The 22,120-nt window shown below is 37.2% G+C and overlaps 1 protein-coding gene across 2 annotated transcripts in view; it reads left to right on the top strand.

Annotated features, from left to right (window-relative positions):
- Positions 1-22,120, top strand: part of GLRA2 (glycine receptor alpha 2) — a 208,493-nt gene that overhangs the window by 24,846 nt on the left and 161,527 nt on the right. Inside the window, exon 3 of one of the 2 annotated variants that reach the window (XM_005228450.5) lies at positions 18,904-18,971. In XM_005228450.5, coding sequence (XP_005228507.1) covers positions 18,904-18,971 — 68 coding nt within the window. Of the gene's footprint in view, positions 1-18,903; positions 18,972-19,066; positions 19,135-22,120 lie in introns of both variants that reach the window. The other variant, NM_001192914.1, reaches the window with a different exon arrangement.

Raw genomic sequence — 22,120 nt, 5'->3', positions numbered from 1 at the left:
CTTCTAAATCTACACACTGATGCTCAGAATCCTTACATCTGGCACAGCTGTGAGAGGCAGAGCAGCCAGTCAAATCCAGGCTATTTGGGGCTGCAGCCTTCACACTTATCCACCACTCTTCCTTGTGGTGGTCTAGGCAGGCTACCACTGTCTGTGCGTGCACATGCACAGAACATCTGCCTGGAAGGGAACATTTATAGAGAGGTGTGTGTTGACTCAGGCTAAACCTCAGAAAGAAGACCTAGAAGGGTGGATGGAGGGAAGGGAGGGAGGCTCATGAGGGATGGGATGTATATATAATTATGACTGATTCATGTTGTTGTATAGCAACAGAAAGCAACAGAACATTGTAATTTACCTCCAATTAAAAATCAATTTATAAAAAAGAAAAGAAAAAAAGAAGACTCTCTTAGAAAGATTCTTGCCTTTTAACTTGAGGGACATGCTCTCTTCCTTCCCTGAGAGTTTGAAAATGGGGCCATTTCTCATCAAGTGATTTTCTTTGCTACAAAACTGCTCTATTGTGTTTGGTACAACACACCAAATTAGAACTTTTTTAGAAGCCTCAACAAATCTTGTCTCTAGTGTGAAAGGATTATGAGTACAAACCCCATTCTGTTTGTACCCCCATTCAAACTCCCATGTCTTCAAATTGTAAGCCTCTTGAGGTCCCAAGGGGATGATGCAGCCCATTGTCATGAGCCCATAAGAAGTGTTGGCATCTTGTAGGAAAAAGGCATTTTTCACTTTAAGCATAAACTCAGCTGTGCTAAATGCAAGGAGGCCACTTAGCTTCTTGACTCTTGGAGGGACAGCTCTACTCAGCTCAGTATCAGAAATCCTGTCACACTGAGATGGAGGTGGAAATATATGATATTAAAATCCAGACATAGGAAAGTTTCCCCACAACTTAAAAAAATCTCTAACAGCAAAATTTGAGGATCTTTGAATTTCAAGGAAGATATGCAAAACAAAGATTAATAACACAGGTAAAACTTTCAATGGCTGATTACACTTTCCTTGTGATATGTACTTTTTATAAAATAGAGCCATATCTCTGTCCTCCTTTGTATAAAGAAATTCATCAACATCCCTACAAAGATTCTCTCTTCTTCTCTCCCTTTCTCCTCTTCCCCTGCACAATTCATTGCCTCTTCTGCGACAGTTTTTTAACATGTTAGACATTACCATGTTACATCATAATTAGTCTAATTCATGTCTTTCTGCCATGACAGATTGTGAGCTTATTGAATTCAAGGATCATGTACATGTTGGTATTCCCAACACCACAGACACACTACCGTTTGCACTCAACCTATATCCCCAACCCCTTCACATACCATGGTACTATCTGACTTCCCAACTCCATCACTTCAATTTCTTTGCTTGAGGGCTTTCTCCCACCTAAGCCACTTTGCCCACCCTTGTGACCAGCCAGAAGTGAAGATGAATTAATGCCCCCAAGAATATTCCTGTCTAATGACTGATGGGTGTTGATACAGAATAGCTTAGAAGAATGTGTCTGCCAGAGCTACTTATGGGATAAAGCTTCATGTGCCTTTGGGAGATAATGGATTCACTAAAGCACCTTTCCTTGGCTTCTTTCCCAACTCTGAATCTCTTCCCTACATCCCAGCTGGTGCATTATTTACCTCCTTTATAAACTACTTTTACCCAAATCCCTGATTCCAGGGTAACCCAAACTAGGTAAGCACCCCATATACAGAAAAAGTCCATTAAATATCATTTTAATTAAACTGAGTTACAAAGCTGGCTAGTATAGCATGAGATAAGAGAGATGGAAGCCTCTGCTACATAAATGCAAAGGGCCCATCAGTCAAATATGAGCACACAGACAGACAAGCACCACGATTTCAGGGCTTCCCTCTGCAGTAAGGAAGTGGCTGTCCTAGTTGTTAGTAGAGAAGAGTGCATGTCAGGAACTCTGGTTTCTATTTTTAGATAGCTTGCTGACATAGAAAACTTCTGTTTCCTCCCAATACAATGGTGACCTTCCTACCTCCGAGAAATGGTGCAGAATGCCTAATAAGGAAACAAGTTCCCATTTGTGAAAGTCACAGATGAGCAGAGGAGGGGTGGGAGAGCTTAGGTACTATTCATTGGCAGACACGGTGTTCTAAGATCTCTTTTGACTGTGGAACAGGAAGTCCTGGGTTGCCTGGCACTGTCATGTCCTTGAGCAGGATTTTGGTCTTTAAGTTTCCACAGCCTGGCTCTGAGTCTAACAATTCCAAAGGGTGATAATGTTCCTAAAAATTCACATAAAAAGATGATTTTCAAAAAAAAAGATAAAATCATAACTCTTGTGCAGATATAAAATGAATACGTGTTAAATATTTTAACTCATTAATCAATGAGAGAACCAGGCAGATGGCATAACCAGTTCAAAATAAAAACCTAAGAAATAGACACATTTATAGATGAAGAATATTGGCCTGAATGTGCAAACAGAGGCAAAAACCAGATGCTTTCACAGTGGAGGAGGGCAGTCACTTGAACTTCTTTGGGACAGCACATGGCAGGATTTGCATGTCTCTAAGCAAGCAATGGCAACCCACTCCAGTGTTCTTGCCTGGAGAATCCCAGGGACGGGGGAGCCTGGTGGGCTGCCGTCTATGGCGTCGCACAGAGTCGGACACGACTGAAGCGACTTAGCAGCAGCAGCAGCAGCAGCAAGCAAGCAATATTTCCCATTGCTATCAGTTATACAATTTAAATAGTTGTAAAATAGCTCCCAGAGAATGAGAAGCAGATGAGAGGAAGGGGTATACTATAGACAATCCACAGTTTTTTCTTAAAGCACAATTTTCCCCTACACTCATGATTGTAAGATTCAGTAATATACTCCATCTCCAAAAAGAAGAGCTCTCTTTTTTTTGCTAGAGATTATTTCAAATCCAGGTATTTTTCTTAACACAGTGAGTAGGGGTGAGCACAATAAAATGTAAAGCAGAGAGATGGTGCTTGAGAAAAGTACATCTGATTGTTAAATAAAGGGGAAAATCTCAAGGTTTAAGAGGGAGACCCTTCCTTGGTAGGGGAAGGAGATGGAAAGAGGAAAGAAGAAGGTGGCATATCACACACAGTATCAGATTCAGTCCTCCCAACAAACCTGTGATTTAGGCAAAGATTTTTTCTTTTATAGATGAGGAAGTTAGGGCCCAGAGTGATTAAATAGCCTACAGAGAGTTACACAAGTAGTAAAAAGCAGAGCCAGGTTTTAAATCCAGTTCTAGCTCTGAAGTTTATGATTTTTTCCCCCATTATTCCATGCTGTACTGGTGAGGGATGTCAGGAGGGAGGGCAACAGGCTAGAAGTTTCCCTAGCCCAACCTCAAACATGGCAGCTCAATAGTAGTTTCAAAGGGCCATGTTGTACTGCTACTTGTTGGTGACTGTGATGTTTTTGTCATAATTTTCTCATTTTGTTGAGTGCTTTGGAAAGACAGTAAACAAAATTCACTTTTGATTTCACAGGCTGAGATGAAATTATTGATTTAAATGAAAGACTTTTTGAATGAACTCCCCTTTGGAGCTGAAAGGATGGAGGCCAACTGATGGGGTTAAAATGCCTTGTGTTGAAAGTAGCTCTGAAATGGAATGGGAATGCAGATTTGTTGGCATGCCACGGGCATCTACTTATACAAAAAGGCTTATATTCTGCTCAACAGCATTCACTGAGAATTTATTGAATGCCTACTACATGCTGAGTACTATAGAAATGCCTTGAGAAACATTACAGTGTATCAGATTTGAATCATACTCTGTCTAGAGCATACTAGAAAGAATTAGACAAGGGTGAAAAAAATTGACTATATTACAATATGGTAAGGGTTATGGGGCTCTAGAAGTTCCCAGAAAGATGACATTAAAGTGTGGAGAATCATGGGAAAATTCACTGAGTAGGTATTAATTGAAGAATAAGAAGATTTGAACATATGAACATATATGTATATATGCGTAAATTACACCCACCAATTTCATTATCGTAACCTCAAACAGAGCATACTTCCTTCTTCAAAAATTAACTAATGCAAAACAAATCTATTTTCAATTTGTCAGGCCCTAACAAGTTGATGAACTTGCTATTCATTTTGCAAAGTAGTAGAGGATTCAATTAATGAGAGAAAGTCCTCTTTAATTCTATTTTTGTTACTTCCTAAAATGAAAGGAAATATCATTTGGGTTGATGAGAAATTCTCAGATCTCCTCATTTCAAAACTAATTCCAAATGGCATTTAAAATTGTCTTCTTCTAAGGCTAAATGGGCCTTTATTTATTATCTACCCTAATCCCCAGATAGCAAGAACCTTGTGTTTTCCAGCAATTCTCCATCTGATGACATTTTATTTATAGCATAAACAGAAATATATGTAGATTACACTTACAAATTATTCCCAACATGAAGGTTTCCACTTAGTATCTGAGATCTTTAAAATAGAAAATGAACCTTGTCACCACAAGCAAAGTGCCCTAAATCTCCCAGAACATAAACTGCTCACTTTAAGGGCACTATGATCCTGCAAAGAACAAAAAAGCAGCAGTTCACTTGTATTAGAAAGAGGCTTAACAAAAATGCCCTCTCTGTGATGCTTGGTTGAGCACACACTTTTTGTTTCATCTGACATTTCTTGCAGAATGACTCAAGGGCTTTTCAGCAAATTGTTTCTGACTTGTCCTTAATGCCCAATTTTCTTATATTTTGTCCCACAATTCACCACCTAAATGTAAAGGATAATTAGTACAAGACCAGCATATAATGGATACTCAATAAATGGTTGCTGATTGAGTGAGTGATGAAGAGGTGTAAGATGGAAATGCACAGAATTTAGCAAATGCCTGCAGAGAGGCACCAAATTTAATTTCTTGATGAACACACCCAACAAAGGAGTACAAGTTGCGTAATACTGCCATGTGTTCATCCAAAGTATGTTTAAATATTTTTTAAAATCCACATTCTTGGTTGAAACACATGAGAAAGATGACTTTCTCATCAGAAAGTCATATGACCAAAAATATAATACATCCCTAGCATTTGCTTGGCTATGCAGCAGAATACTCTGAAGCTCCTTTCATTGTTATATAATAAGTATTCTTGTTAAGTAGCCTTTCCACTAATCCTGCATTTTTACCTGACTTTTATAATCTAGTAGTTCTCAACCAGGAGTGATTTTGTACCCCCTCCCAGGGAGGGGGCACTTGGCAATATCTGGACATGTTTTTGGTTGTCACAGCAGGGGCTGTGGGAGGGGGGGTGCTGCTGGTATCTAGTGACTAGAGACCCAAGATGCTGCTCAACATCCTACAATGCACAGGACAAACTCCCACAACAGAGAAAGATCTGTCCCCAAATGCCAATGGTCCTTGGGTTGAAAAACCCTATCTTAAATAAGGAAGCTAGCAGGAATGACCCCAAGTCTATAGTGCTGTTTAGTAGTCCAGATGCAAAGAATGCTTATGCATAATTCCTGGAAGCAAGCTACAATTTATTTAACAACTATTATGGGCTTTCCTTACATCACTACTAATTCTCATAATTAACATCAAAGTAAGCACCATTATTCCAATTTTACAGAATTAACAAACCCAGAGAGTTTCTATACTCTTTAAAGTTCACAGGTGATAATAAGCAAAGCTAGTGGCAAAAACAAGACAGACTGGTAGTTACCATACTTCATATATTGGCTCCTGTCTTATTCCTTCTTTTTTAATCATGGAGAAATCCACAGTATGCAAAGATAGAAACTTGTCAGCATTCTCAAAGCCCTCTGACATGGATCTGAGCTATGTGCACATATGTCCACTCACTCATCCTTGTGTGAAAGCAGGTGACAACTGGTAGCCATTAGTGGGAAGGCCTCACAGGATCTGCCATTTGCTTCTCTATATTCAAGCTACCTTAGTGGCTAATTAATTGCTTTGTCTGGCAGTTCTAACCTTTTATCAACAAGGCTGGTCCAAAGCAAATGGTTTGCTAGACTATCTCATCAGGCTGTGGGAATCAGCACAGACCTGGATGTCAGCAACCAAACTGAATGCAGGGGAACTGATAAAATCATTCTGACCATGTGTTGGGCAGAAGAATCAACAGTATATAATTTATTAGTGATGAATTTTCAAGAAGATTTTAAAAATGCAATGAGTTAATTTGTGTGACTGTTTCTAATTAATGTCATGATGTTAAAAGAAAAAAATCTTTCTCCATTCTTTGAATTAGATGCCACAAATTACCCCTCACAAAGGGAGTGCCACCATGAAAAGCCATTCCCTCCCTTTGCAACTCTCTCATCCTCCAAGACTCTCTCTTTCATGGGCATCAAAGCACCATACAACACAGGAAGCTGTCATAAGAAACACTGCTTCCCTGTGTTCAAATAAGTCTCTGACCGTTAACTATACATCTTCTTGATTTCTCTATGTGCTTTATTTTTCCTTTATCACTTGAGCTAATGGTGAGACTCTTTTTGCTAGATAAAAATCTTCTTATTCCAAAAGAAATTTAATTTCTATAGATATCAAGCACATAGAGTTACTACTGCATTCCCACCCAGGGGCCCCACGCTAAGTCAACTGTGATACTTGAGGACACATTAAATTATTTAAAAGGAATAAAATGCAAAATCAAAATGTCATTCTTGTCTATTTGTGACAAGAGAGAAAAAATCACATTTTCATCTTAGAACTGAAAGAATGCTGGTTCTCAAGTCTTTTGCCCTAAAATGATGTTGGAAAATAACATAACTGAGGCAAAACTAATGAATAGTGACTAGTTGTTTTGGTGTTACAGAGATCCTCTACTCTTTTCTAGTTCTTATTTTTTACCTATGCTGTGGCCCTCATTTAAATTTTTTCAAGCTTTATTGAGATAAAATTGATATATAATACTGTGTAAATTTAGGGTGTACAATGTGTGGAGCTTATATATTGCAAAATTATTACCATGTAGTATTAGCTAACACCTCTATTATATCACATAATTACAATTTCTTTTTTATAGTGAGAACATTTAATATTTACTCACTTAGCACTTTCAAGTATATAATACAGTACTGTTAACTATAGCCACCACCACTAATACTGTACCTTAGGTCCCCAGAACTTACTTATCTTATAACTGTGTGTATCCTTTGACCAACACCTCCCTATTTCCCCTCCTCCAGCCTCTGGTAACCACCACTCTAATTTCTGTTTCTATGAATTTGGCTTTTTAGAGTTTACAAATAAGTGACATCACACAATATGTGTCTCTGGTGATTATTTTTAAATAGAATCCATCACAAAGCTTTAAAAACAGTATGTATTGTTAATTTAGAAAGCTTTGTTCAATATGAATATATATAATCTTATTTTAATATAGTCACTATGAATAATAGATAAACCTTTCATTACCATGGTAGAAGTTATAAAAATCAGTTCCAGGTTTTAAATATGCAGGATACAGAGTGCTCTTTTCATTGATTCATTTTTATGAGCAAGTCTGAGTCATATTAAATATAATTGCTGAGTCAAATATTTGTTATCCACGTGATCTGTCCTGGCCTCACTTTTCTTCCACACTGCCTCCTAGCTTTTGTGACAACGCAGTGGTCTGACTGGAAATTGATGGTTTTCATCTGGGACCGCTACAGTGCAGCTGGCCCAAAGAATACCATTTCCCATAAATCCTTTCTGCTAAAGTGGATTTTACTCATTCATGCCACAATGCACAATATAAAACTATTTACTCACATAAATAGTTCTACGGACAGTCCCTATGATCCTCCATGTCCATGGCCAGTCCTCACTTACAGGTATGGAAAGATTATGGAATTCCGGGACAATTTCTGTTTCTCCTAATCTCCGACTCTGAAAGTTCAGAGGAAGGCCCAGCAAACTTGTTGTTGTTCAGTTGCCAAGTCGTGTCTGATTCTTTGTGACCCCATGGACTGCAGCATGCCAGGCTTTCCTGTCCTCCGCTATCTCCCAGAGTTTGCTCAAACTCATGTCCATTGACTCAGTGATGCCATCCAACCATCTCATGTTCTCCCACCTCCATCTCCTCTTACTCTAAATCTTTGTCAGTATCAGGGTCTTTTCCAACGAGTTGGCTCTTCATGTGAGGTGGCCCAAGTACCGGAGCAAACTTAGCCAAATCTAGTTCACCACTTGTTTTATGAATAAAGTTTTACAGTAACACAGCCACATTCATTTATTTACATACTCTTTATGGCTACTTTCACTACAAAGACAGAACTGAGTAATTGTAACAGAGACCTTTGTGGCCCACAAAGCTTAAAATATTTACCATCTGGCCCTTTACAAAAAAAAATGCTGCTGACCTGTCATTTAGCTCACTGAGTTTTTAAGAGAACTCATCTAGAAATTAATACATTTATAAAATCTGATTATAAGAAGAGTTTGTGACTTGCATCCCTGAATTACACTCCTAGACTACAGGACCATTACATAAATTGAGAGTCTTAGGCAAATACCTGGAAAAGATTAAGCTGATCTTTATTGATTCTTTGTTCCTCTTCCATTACTTCCTCATCCCAGGCACTGACGCTGCAGCCCCCAGTACAACATTCCCTCCTTGTAGGATCACAGGGTTTGATAAAAACCTCTACAATTGTCTTTAGTCTTATTATTATTATCTAATATATTTATTGTTCAATAAGAATTTGTTAATTGAATTAATACATAAATTACTGTAGGTCAACATTTTCGAATGATGTTTTGAAGAATGCGTGTCATCTTCGAAATGTGCTCCATGAATGGGATGGCTTATTCTACATACAGAACAGACTTGTGCTTGCCAGAGGAAGAGGGGTTGAGGAGGGTTGGATTAGAAGTTTGGGACAAGCAGAGGCAAACCATCATACAGAGAATGGATAAACAACAAGATGCTACTATATATAGCACAGGGAACGACATTAAATATCCTGTGACAAGCCATAATGGAAAAGAACATGAAAAACAGTGTGTGTGTGTGTGTGTGTGTGTGTGTGTGTGTGTGTGTGTATATAAAACTGAATCACTTTGCTGTACACCAGAAACTGACACAACATTGTAAACCAACTATACTTCCAATTTTTTTTAAAGGATGATCTATTTCAAAAAAAAACATAAAGTCTCCTATGTTCAAATCAAGTTGGGAAACAACAACACATACTTTGTTCTCCTTTAGAAGCACCATGATTCACATGAATGCATTAAAGTTTTGGGGAGGAAAAAGTTGACATCAACAAAACAGCAGAACAGGCAGCTCCAAGCTCTTGTTCCCCCACAGAAGTGTCAAAAAGTAAGTAAGACCTGTCAGAACTAATTTTGTTAGAGTTCTGGAAAATAGTCATAAGTCTATAGCAACCAAGAAACTACTGAATCAAGAAAAAGCTAACTTGAAAATGGCAGGAAAGTTTTGTGGTGTCTTTACTTGTCTTTGTCCCCTCCCCTCCCCAGTGGTGATTTTATTTTTGAATCAATGGCAACCTACATTTCCAGTGTGGAACCCTGGTCCCTCATTGTGGAGAGGGCAAAGTAAACAAGCAAACATTATTCACAAATTATTCTGTCTGTCTATTCTAACCTGTCTGTGTGCTACCAGAAGGACATATGCAAAAAGCTTGTATTAGTTTGCTAGGACTTTCATAACAAAATAACACAGGCTAGGTAACCTGAACAATAGAAATGGACTTTCTCACAATTTTTTAGGCTAGAAATCCAAGATCTATGTAATAGCAGTATTGGTTTCGCCCAAGGACTCTCTCCCTGGCTTGCAGATTGCTACATCCTCACTGCGTCCTTGTATGGTTTTTCCTCTATGCACACACATCTCTGATATCTCTTTTCCCCTCTTCTTTTAAGGACCTCATTCATGTCAGATTAGGAACTACCTTCATGACCTCATTTACCCTTAATTATCTCTTTAAAGACCTTCACTCCAAATACACGTACATTCTGAGGTACTGGTGGTTAGCACTTCAACATATAAAATTTGAAGGAACACAATTCAGCCTACAACAGTGCTCATCTTTGTTCCACCTAATCCAGTAGAACTCAGGATAGAAAAGCAGTAGATATTGATCAAACACACTGCAAGAAACACTAAAAACATTCAGATACCTGGAGTAAAAGATTATAGTTGAAACATACAATAGACCATTTAAAGGCCTGAGAGCAAAAGCTGAGAAGTTTCTTAGGGAAATCAGGAAATTCAAAATCAGCCATGCATGCAGGAGAATTTAAAAAGCCACAGGCATTCTCAGGGCAAGATGAATACTCAGAAAGGATCTGAGCAGATTCTAAGAGTTCACCTTGGGCTGATCGCTAGATTCAGTTCAAGGCTGTCTAAGTATCAAAGGAGTGCCCCCAGAATAGAGACAATGAATAAAAACTGGGAGAGGTATTTTTTGTTTGTTTGTTTGATTTTTTTTAGCCCTTGGTGTTTAAGAAAATTTCCATCAAAATCCTAGTACAGTACAAGCTGAGAAACAGACTATAATGGCCACACAAAAGTTAAGAAACATAGTCTTTGCAAAAATGGTGTTAGATAGTCACCAAATGGATGGCTTACAATAGCTTTCAACAACAACGTCAAAAGCATCCAGAAAACTCTGGCAAAGGGGAAAAATCTACTTTCCCCTTCTCCCCTTGAGTTACCAGTTATAAAAGTCAAAGGTCTAGTTATCAACAAAAATCACAAAGCATACAAAAAAACAGGAAAATATGTCCCATTTGAAGGTAAAAAATAAATGGACAATAATCATCCCTGAGGAAGTTAACACACCGGACTTACTAGATAAATTCTGTAAAGCAACTGTCTTAAATATGCTTAAAGATCTAAAGGAAAACAAGGACAAATAATAAAAGGAAATTAGGAGATTGGTATATGAATAAAATGAAAATATCAGTAAAGAGCTACAAATTATAAGAAGGAACCAAAAAGAAGTTCTAGAGCTGAAATGTGAAAAAACAGAAATGGAAAATTCACCAAAGGAATTTAATAGTATATTTGAACAGGCAGAAGAAAGAATCTGTGAATGTGATGATTGGGTAAGTGAATTATTGAGTTTGAGGAACATAAAAGAAAAAGAATAAAGAAAACTAAACTGAATCTAAAGGACCAATGGAACACCAACAGACCAACATACACATTCTGAGAGTGAGAGAGGGGTAGGAAGAATCTTTGAATAGAATATTTGAAGAAATAATGGCGTCTCAAATTTGATGAAAGATAGAAATCTACAAATCCACAATCTTCAATGAACATCAAGTAGGGAAGCCCAAAGAGATTCACACTGAGAAACTTTATAATCAAACTACTGAAAGCCAAAGACAATGAGAGAATATTTAAAACAGCAAGAAAAAAACCAAATCATTACTCACACGGGATGTACAATAAAATCATTAGCCAATCCCTCGGAAGAAGCCTGGGAAGCCAGACTACAAGAGACGATATATTTAAAATGCTGAAATTAAAAAAAAAATTGTAGCTAAAAATTTATATCCAGGAAAATTATCTTTCATCAATGAAAGATAAATTAAGACATTCAGAGATAAACAAAGGCTGAGAGAGTTCATTAGAACTAGACTTACCCTACAGGAAATGATAAAGGGAGTCTTTCAGGTTGAAATGCAAGGATGCTGGACAGTAACTTGAAGCCTAACAAAGAAATAAAGTTCTATGCTATTCGATGTATAATAAATAAAGATACTATTTGTGACAAGAAAAACCTAAAAGGAGGATGATGTAACTGTATAAGAGTAGAGTTTTATATGTTATAGAAGTTCAGTTGGTATCAATTTAAACTAGATTGTTATAAATTCAGGATCTTAAATGTAATCCCCACAGTAACCACAAAGAAACTATCTAAAAAGTATATCTCTTTGAAATAAAAGAGAATCAAAATAGTTAACTAAAAGAAAAAATCAACTAAATACAAAAGAGGATGGCAATAGACAAAGGGAAAAAAAATGCTGTAAAATATAGAGATCAAATACCAAATGGCAGAAGTCATTCCTTACATAAGTAATTACTTTGCATGTAAATGCACTAAACTCTTTCACACAAAGGATAGAGATAGGAAGACTGTATAAAACAAACTATGATCCAATTATATGCTGTCTATAGGAGACTCACTTTAGATCCAAAGACATGAGTAGTTTGTGAAAGGATGGAAAAAGATATTCGATGTAAATAGTAACCAAAAGAGAGTGGAGGACTTATGCTAACATAAGTCAAAATCTCTTAAAAGAGACAAAGAATGACAATATACATTGATAAAAGAGTCAAATCATCAAGATGATATTACAGTCCTAGAAACACATGTACCAAACAACAGAATCCCAAAATAATGACGTAAACCTTAATAAAACTGATAGAAAAAATAATACTTTTCCAGTAATAGTTGGAAACTTTAATACACCATTTCAGTAATAGATAGAACATCAATACAGAGATTGGTATGGATATATAGGATATGAACAACACTAAAAACAAACTAGACCTAACAAACATATAAAGAATACACCACCCAACAACAGGAGATACACAGTCTTCTCAAGTGTACATGCAACATTCTCTAGGATAGATCACATATTGGGTTACAAAGTAAATATTAATAAAATTTAAAAGATTAAAATTATAAAAATATCTTTTCCAAATATAGTCAAATGAAGCTAAAAATCAATAATAAAAGGAAAACCAGGGACTTCCCTGGTGGTCCAGTGGTTAAGACTCCATACTTTCACTGTAGGGGGTATGGGTTCAATAATGGTCAGGGAACACAGATTCTGAATGCTGCATGGCACAGCCACAAGAATTTTTAAAAAAATTTTAAAAACAGGAAACTCAGAAAATTCACAAATATTTGGAAAATAACACACTCTTGTATAACCAACAGGTTATAGAAAAAAATCACAAGGGAAATTAAAGAATGGAAACAAAGATGCAACATACCAAAACTTATGGGATGCACTGATAGTGTTCAGAGGGAAATTTTTAAGGTAAATGCCTACACTAAAAAAGAAGAAAGATACCAAATCAATAACGTAATATCACATCTTGAGGAACTAGAAAAAGAAGAGCAAACTAAACACAAAGCTAGCAGAGGAAATAAATAATAAAGATCAAAGTAGAGAAAAAAATAGAAAAGCAATAAGAGAAGCAATACAACCAAAATCTGGCTCTTCTAAAAGATCAACAAAAATCACAAACCTTTACCTAGACTGACAAAGAAAAAAAAGACTCAAATAACTAAAATCAGAAATGCAAGTGGGGGTATTACTACTGACCTCACAGAAGTAAAAAGAATTATAAAAGAAGATTGTAAACAAATTAGATAACCTAAATAAAACTCAACATTCTGAAAACTAAGATCATGGCTTCTGGTCCCATCACTTCATGGCAAACAGATGTGAAAACAATGGAAACAGTGAGAGACTTTATTTTTTTAGGCTCCAAAATCACTGCAGATGGTGACTGCAGCCATGACATTAAAAGATGTTTGCTCCTTGGAAGAAAAACTGTTATCAACATAGACAGCATATTAAAAGGCACAGACATTACTTTGCCAACAAAGGTCCATCTAGTCAAAGCTATGGTTTTCCCAGTAGTCATGTATGGATGTGAGAGTTGGACTATAAAGAAAGCTGAGCACCAAAGAATTGATGCTTTTGAATTGTGGTGTTGGAGAAGACTCTTTGAGAGTCCCTTGGACCACAAGGAGATCAAACCAGTCCGTCCTAAAGGAAATCCGTCCTGAATATTCATTGGAAGGACTGATGTTGAAGCTGAAACTCCAACACTTTAGTCACCTGATGCAAAGAACTGACTCATTGGAAAAAACCCTGATGCTGGGAAAGATTGAAGGTGGGGGAGAAGGGAACAACAGAGGATGAGATGGTTGGATGGCATCACTGACTCGATGGATGTGAGTTTGAGCAAGCTCCGGGAGTTGGTGATGGACAAGGAAGCCTGGCATGCTGCAGTCCATGGGGTCACAATGAGTTGGACACGACTGAGCGACTGAACTGACCTGACTGAGATAAAATGGACAAATATCTAGAAATACATAATTTACCTAAACTGACTCAAGATGAAACAGAAAAATCTTGGACCTATAAGAAGTAAATAAATCTATTGAAAACTCAAAACCTTTCAACAAAGTTTAGGACCAGATGGCTTCACTGGTGAATTCTTACAACACATAAGGAAGAAATAACACCAACCCTTCTCAAACTCTTCCAAGAAATAAAAGAGAAAAGAATACTTCCTAACTCATTCTATGAGGCCAAAATTACTTTGACACCAAAGACAGATAAATATACCACAGGAAAATAAAATTAAGGACAAATAACCTTTGTGGATATAGATGCAAAAATCTACAACAAAATAGTATCAAAACAAATTCAACAGCATAGTAAAAGGATTATGCATCATGGCCAATTGAGGTTTATCCCATTAGAGGAAGTTTGTAAAGTTTGTTGATCTTTTAAGATAGTCAACTTTTGGTTCTGTTGAGGGAAGGAGGGAGGAAGGAAGGAGAGAATAGTGATATGAGTGATTAGATGTCTATATAATTCTTCTTCCCAGTCAAATTCTCATCAAATTCACTTTGGAGTATCTTTGCTGATAAACCAATTAGATGAGTTTAACTACTGTTAACTCTTTCTGCAGTTTATACAACACATTTGTTTGCTGGTGCTCATATCTAAGAATGTGTTACTGTTAATTAGAACACCTTAGTAAAACACAGATGGAAGGTTGTGTTGGCACATGTCAGGATAACTCTTAACAGTGAAAAACAATTCTATTATTCAACCCAAAGAACTTGCAGACATTGTCCCATATTCAGGTAACTTCTATTCTCAGAGTGATTTTATTGGCCTCAGGCATTTTATCCTTCTAGTTAAAAAAGGTGTCCCTAAAGTTAGGCAATTTCTGCCTCTTACAAACTCTGTGACCTTGGGAAAATCAATGAATTTCCTTTGTGCCTCAGTTTCCTCATCTATAAAATGGGAGACTTTCAGTTCAGTTCATCAGTTCAGTCGTGTCCAACTCTTTGCAACCCCATGGACTGCAGCATGCCAGGCCTCCCTGTCCATCACCAACTCCCAGAGCTTGCTCAAACTCATGTCCATCGAGTCGGTGATGCCATCCAACCATCTCATCTTCTGTCATCCCCTTCTCCTCCTGCCTTCAGTCTTTCCCAGCATCAGGGTCTTTTCCAATAAGTCAGTTCTTTGCATCAGGTGGCCAAAGGATTGGAGTTTCGGCTTCAACATCAGTCCTTCCAGTGAATATTCAGGATGGATTTCCTTTAGGACTGACTGGTTGGATCTCCTTGCAGTCCAAGGGACTCTCAAGAGTCTTCTCCAACACCACAGTTCAAAAGCATCAATTCTTCAGTGCTAGCTTTCTTTATAGTCCAACTCTCACATCCATACATGACCACTGGAAAAGCCATAGCTTTGACTAGATGGACCTTTGTCAGCAAAAGTAATGTCTCTGCTTTTTAACATGATGCCTAGGTTGGTCATAACTTTTCTTTCAAGGAGCAAGCGTCTTTTAATTTCAAGGCTGCAGTCACCATCTGCAGTGATTTTGGAGCCCAAGAAAAGAAACTCTCTCACTGTTTCCATTGTTTTTCCATCTGTTTGCCATGGAGTGATGGGACTGGATGTCATGATCTTAGTTTTTTGAATGTTGAGTTTCAAGCCAGCTTTTTCAATCTCCCCTTTCACTTTCATCAAGAGGCTTTTTAGTTCCTCTTCGCTTTCTGCCATCAGGGTGGTGTCATCTGTGTATCTGAGGTTATTGATATTTCACCCTGCAATCTTGATTCCAGCTTGTACTTCATCCAGCCCGGCATTTTGCTGGGAATGGGAATGGGAGACATGGTAGCATGTAATTATTGAAGAATAAAATAAGGCACTTATTGGCATAGAGCAAGGTTTTAATATATGTGAGCTCATTATTAATACATGCATGTGAAAGTTACTTCTTTTTTCATTTCCAAGGTTTTATATCCAAATGCAAATGATTCTTAAGGCAGTGTCCAATGAAATGATCAGATGTAAAGGATCAAATTATCCCAGAAGTATATAAACCAATGAAAAATAACATGGTTTGCAGGTCAGAGGATATTATGCAATGAATCTAGTGCAGCAAAGTGATTGAAAATTTAGGATTTTGGAATCAGAATGATGAGACCTTGAGTCTCAGCTTCTTTAATTACTGTGGCATGACTTTAAGCAAGTTACTTAATTTTTCTAACCCCCAGTTTCCTCATCTGAAAATGTTTATTGGAGCACTAAAACAATTCCTTTTTTGTGAGGATTAAAACAGACAATTTTTTAAATGTGCTCAGTACAGTGTGTCAGTATGTGGTAACTTAAAAATTATTTTGAATTCTAGCAGTATACTCACACTGCCATGTACTGGGAAGGATAAAAACAGATGTATGATGGTATGGCCCAGCTTTCTAATTGGTTCCAAGCCAGTTGGGGAGGCCAGACAATCAGATAATCTACAGTACAAGAAAACCTACATTTGGATTTTCAAATTCCTCCTTTTAAGATCACGTTTCTCTCTTTCCTGTTTCTTTTCCCACATTATTCATTTTCTATCTCATATACAAAAATCCATGAAAGTTTTCCACCCTGAATTGGACCATCTAAAACGAAATATCTTGTTGTGAAGAGAGGAAAAAAAGTAATTTTTTACACACAATTTCTCATGACTTGACTCTACCTTCTCTACTTTATCTCTTACACACAGAGTCGGACACGACTGAAGTGACTTAGCAGCAGTAGCAGCAGCATAAAAATATATTTGTTATAGAATAAAAATCTATGGACAAGAAACAGACTCTTTTTTTTTTTGCTGGTTTTTTTTTTTTTTTTTGAGTAACCTAAATAAGAAAACAAAATAAAGCAGAGCAGGAAGTGACCATGGAAAAGAAGTCATCTTAGCAGATGATGAATAACAAGGGGATAAACTAAAAAGACGTGGAATATTTCAAAGATGTAGGCTGAAAAATGTTTTGGTAATATGGTGATGTTTATGATCTGATGCCCAAAATCACTTTAAAAAAAACTATTTTTTCATTAAAAGCAGATAAGTTAGTTATATTAAAAAGAAAAACAGCTTACTACATCTCTTTTATCCAAATTCTTTGTTGCTTCTTTTATCAAAAGTTTCCTTGCCTGGAAATTTACATTAGCTGTTGAGCCCTTTTCTTTTTTTCATTTTGAGAACTCAACATGGACTTGAGAAGTAAAAATATGGCACTCAAGCATTGCTGCAGCTGTGTTTTACTATCAGCCTTTGAAGGAGGCTTCAAGCCAAACTCCTCCTCATTCAGATCCTACCTGCTTGTTGTGAACAGAGCCAACTGGGGTGTTGCTTGAACCAGGATACTGACACAGGAGAAAGCAATGAGTGAATAGATGGTTCATGGCAACATGAACCATTTCGTATCTTAGAAAGTATTATGTGGAAACCACATGAGGGCAATAAATACATTGCCTAGCATAACATGAAACTCGAAGTCATTGGAAAGTGATTCATCTATGGTCAGAGGGCAAAGAGTTTGTTGCTGTACCCTTTGAACGTGCCTGATTTTACCTGATCTCTGAAGCCAAACAGGGTCAGGCTGGTTAGTGCTTGCTTGGAGGAGAAACAAAGGGCAAGAGGAAAAGAGAGTTGTTCCCTATGTCTCTGGAGGGAAAAGCATGCTCTTTGTTCAAAGTACATCTAGGATTAATAAACCTCCATGGAATTTTCCAGGCAAGAATACTGGAGTGGGTAGTCATTCCCTTCTCCAGGGATCTTCGCAACCCAGGGATCAAACCCACGTCTCCTGTGTCTCCTGCATTGCAGGCAGATTCTTTACCGTCTGAGCCACCAGGGAAACTAAACCTTGCTTTCTACTACATTTATTGATGTAACAATCTGGACATTAAGTGACACTGCTGGGTTTCTTTCTTTTTAAAAAAAAAAAATTGTTTGTTTATTTTTTTACTTTACAATATTGTATTGGTTTTGCCATACATTGACATGAATCAGCCATGGGTGTACACGTGTTCCCCATCCTGAACCCCCCTCCCACCTCCCTCCCCATCCCATCCCTCTGGGTCATCCCAGTGCACCAGCCCTGAGCACCCTGTCTCATGCATAGAATTTGGACTGGCGATTCATTTCACATGTGATAATTTACATGTTTCAATGTCATTCTCCATATCATCCCGCCCTCGCCCTCTCCCACAGAGTCCAAAAGATTGTTCTATACATCTGTGTCTCTTTTGCTGTCTTGCATATGGTGAGCTAATTTTCTTTGGTTTTGTATTTCTATACATCATTTCTCATTAGGCAGTCACAGGGTATAAAGAAGGAATGGGGTAAATTCAGAGGTATCATGAAAATCAAACTAGACCCATTGATTTAAAGGGTATTCCATAAAACGAGGTGGATATTCCTGACCCATCCACCATTCAAAATGTAGCTCCATTTGAACTCATGAGCCAGGCTATTTCATCGTCATGTGTACCCACTGTTGACATCTACAAGGTTGATGAGCCTAAGGTCAAAGAAAGCCACTCATCCAAAAGGCAATTTTGATCACAACTATTGACAATGAATTCCATTTAATAGTCTTCAGCTTATATTTTCCAAGTCCAAAACTCTTCAGGGTAAGTTATCATTGCTTAACTGTCATTATTTGAAATGCTAGTGGGAATGTTATTACTGTGAACCTCTCTGGGTAAAACTTTCTCTTTTTTTTTTTTTGCAATCTCACCATCGTTTTAATTTTGTTTACATCTCTAGTCATTTGCACAGATGTTGATGGAGCTGTATTTTTGCTTCAATGTCTATTGCAACATTTTTATTGCGTTCTGCAGGTCCTCCAGTAAACGTTACTTGCAATATTTTTATCAACAGTTTTGGATCAGTCACAGAAACCACCATGGTAAGTGCTACAATGCCACTGGCAAGAGAAAAACATGACTTGATTATGCCATGAACACAACCTGTCAAATTTTCTATTTATTGTTCAACTTGCAGGACCTCCTGTAAATGTTACCTGCAACATATTTATCAACAGCTTTGGGTCAATAGCAGAAACTACAATGGTGAGTGGGACTGAGCATTGAAGCCATCGTGTGAAGGAATGGGATGTGTGATCAAAGAGCACTGTTGTACATTTGTGGGACATTTACTGAGTGCTAATTTCCAAGTTCATTCACCTCTAGAAAGCAATTAGTTATACTCTTTCACCTTAGGAATTCATTAGTCAAATATTCATTTGCTTAAAATTCAATAATCTTTCATCCATCATGCCAGAGAAATTTTGGAAACACTTGATGTTTGGTTATATTTAGGTAGAATTATCAGTAATGAGCTGGTGCATAATTAAGGATATTTAAATATTTGCATCTCCAATGTTTCAGAAATACAAATTTCAAAGTTTAGGAGATATTTTCATATAATGGGACACTTTAACATAATCAAGCTTCAGACATGCTACATTTAAGATATATGCCAAGAAGCTGACTGTAAAATGAACACACACACACACACACACACACACACCCCAATTTGATGACAGTAGAAAGTTGTTCCAAATCCACAGGAATTACATAACATGCATGACTCCCTCCCCCCAAAATAAACATAAAACTAATAAAACCCAATCATATTCTAAGTGCAGACATGTTTCACATACATGAAAAAGATTTCAGATACTTTAAAATTGAGATATTTTAAAACACTTTAAAATAAAGACTCTTTACTGGTGTCAAAGTGGTATTGTTGCCTGTGACACAGCCCATTAGATCAGTAACCTTAGAGTGCTAGGTACAGGGTGGAGATTACATTTTGAGTGAAATATTTTCTTAGCCTCTATATAATTTAAGTCCACTGACTGGTTCTGATTTTCATGACTATGTAAAAGTATGTTGTTGTATTAAGTCCCTTTAGTCATGTCCGCCTCTTTGCGACCCCATGGACTATAGCCTGCTAGGCTTTTCTGTCCATGGGATTTTCCAGGCAAGAATATTGGAGTGGGTTGCCATTTCCTCCTCCAGGGCATCTTCCCAACCCAGGAACTAAACCAGCGTCTCTTAGTTCTCCTGCATTGGCAGGCAGGTTCTTTACCACTAGCACCACCTGTATGTGTAAAGTACACAGCTGTATTATTGGATGAGATCAAAATAAAATACAGTTGAGTTTGACTAAGTACTATGGTGGCTGATGTCCTAGAAACACTCAAGAAATGAAATAATAAGCATAGTGCCATTGAGAAGTAAAAAACGGTGCTCCACTGTGTTTATGAATTCTCTTTTAGACTATAGGATTGTGTTTAACAAATTACTGTACTTCTTGATGTTCTTGATGTTAGAAAAGAATAATTTACCTCAACATTCATTTCCACTGGCAAGCCAGACATAATACAACTCCACCATCCATTTTAATATTATTCAGACACAGCATTGTCCAGAAAAGAAACTTTTGGGACTTCGACCATATGTAGTGCATTAAGAATTTTACTCAACTAAGATAGTTTTGATAGGATTAGTAATTAACTCATAAGAAAATCTCAACACGGAAACAAGACTCCAACTTTGGACTTGGCATTCAGTGTCTGTCCTCCCCTCTTGGTTTTATCTTGATAACAGAGGGGCAGATATTCCAGCCGCCCAAATCACTATCTCCAGCTTTACACGATGGCATTCAATGACAATACTTGCACGACCTAATGCTGATTGCATTAATTAGACCCCTAAGTTGCTTTGATTAAATTTCCTCATTGCATCTTATCCTCAATCAAAAATGTAAATATAAACCTTTTCAATGCTCATTAATGTAAGATAAAGCTAAACATTTAAGGAGATGAAAATGAAAACTATGGATATCCTTGTTTTCCTGTGTCTTTAAGAGCTACTGAAGGTGTTTAATAAATGGGCTGCCTAGGTGCTTCCTGGCCACTTACTAAAGTGTCCTTTGTCATGTTTCCTATGAGAAAACTTGGAAATCGTTGCCCAAGCGTAATATCAATGGCCTGTCTATTCTGCTGTATGAGATGTATTGAATCGCATGATCAGAAGAATGATGCCTATATGCTTCTTTTATTTTAATTCTTAGCTTCTGATGTAATAACAAACTGAATTTGGCTTTTAAAAAGTATCTTTATTTCCTTCAATCATGGCTCTTGTGTGAAACTAAAAAAAATTTTTGGAAACTCTACCACGCTTAAATCAAAGAATAAATTCTCATGTCATGTAGGGTAGGGACTAGCAAACATTCTCTAAAATGCCAGACAGTAAATACTTAAGACTTTGAGGACCAGACAATTTCTGTCACAACTACTTAATCCCACCCTTTCAGCATAAAAGCAGCCATAAACAACAGTAAGGAAATGGGTGTGGCTGTTCTCAAACAAAAACAAAAACAAAAACACTTTACTTATAAACACAGATTATGGCCAAATTTGGCCCACAGGCCATAGATTGTCAATTTTGGGATGTAAGGCATCATTATTTAACTAGACATTATGCAGGTGATCATAAGAACATGAGAATTGCTTCACCTTGAAAACATCTTACCTTTCCAGATCTTTTAGGCTCTGCCTAGGTATCTACCTGATGCACCCAGAGAGTGTCATCAGAGCCCAAGTTTCCCTTACCAAAACCCTGAGACTCTGTGCTCATGAATATACTCACAAAATATGGCTCAAAAGATGGTCAAAAAAAATTAAACAGAAACAAATTCTTCCTTTAACTCTTTAGTTGACAAGACATCAGACTCTTAGTTTTTATGCACAGTAATGCATGTAGTTACTGAGGATGTTGATTAGTGCTATGAATGGGGGGAGAATAACAGTTTTGCTTTCCCTATGTTTTCTGGAATGATTTTTTTCCAAGAATGTAGCAGAATTTTGAGTTTCTAAACATGTTGATTTCTCTCATATCCCACTCTTATCCCACAACACTTGGCAGCATTATTGAAGAATTTAGTTTGGATGTTTGTTTCTAAATAAAAGGCAATAAGTATCTGTTTTAAGAACTCAGTATGACTTTCTTTTGGTGCTGTCCAGTGTGCCCTATTATGCTTGATGAA

The sequence above is a fragment of the Bos taurus genome, chromosome X (genome assembly GCF_002263795.3).
Source record: "Bos taurus isolate L1 Dominette 01449 registration number 42190680 breed Hereford chromosome X, ARS-UCD2.0, whole genome shotgun sequence".
Classification (NCBI taxonomy): domain Eukaryota; kingdom Metazoa; phylum Chordata; class Mammalia; order Artiodactyla; family Bovidae; genus Bos; species Bos taurus.
Note: the sequence above shows the minus strand (reverse complement) of the source record. Positions and strands in the feature narration are given on the sequence as shown.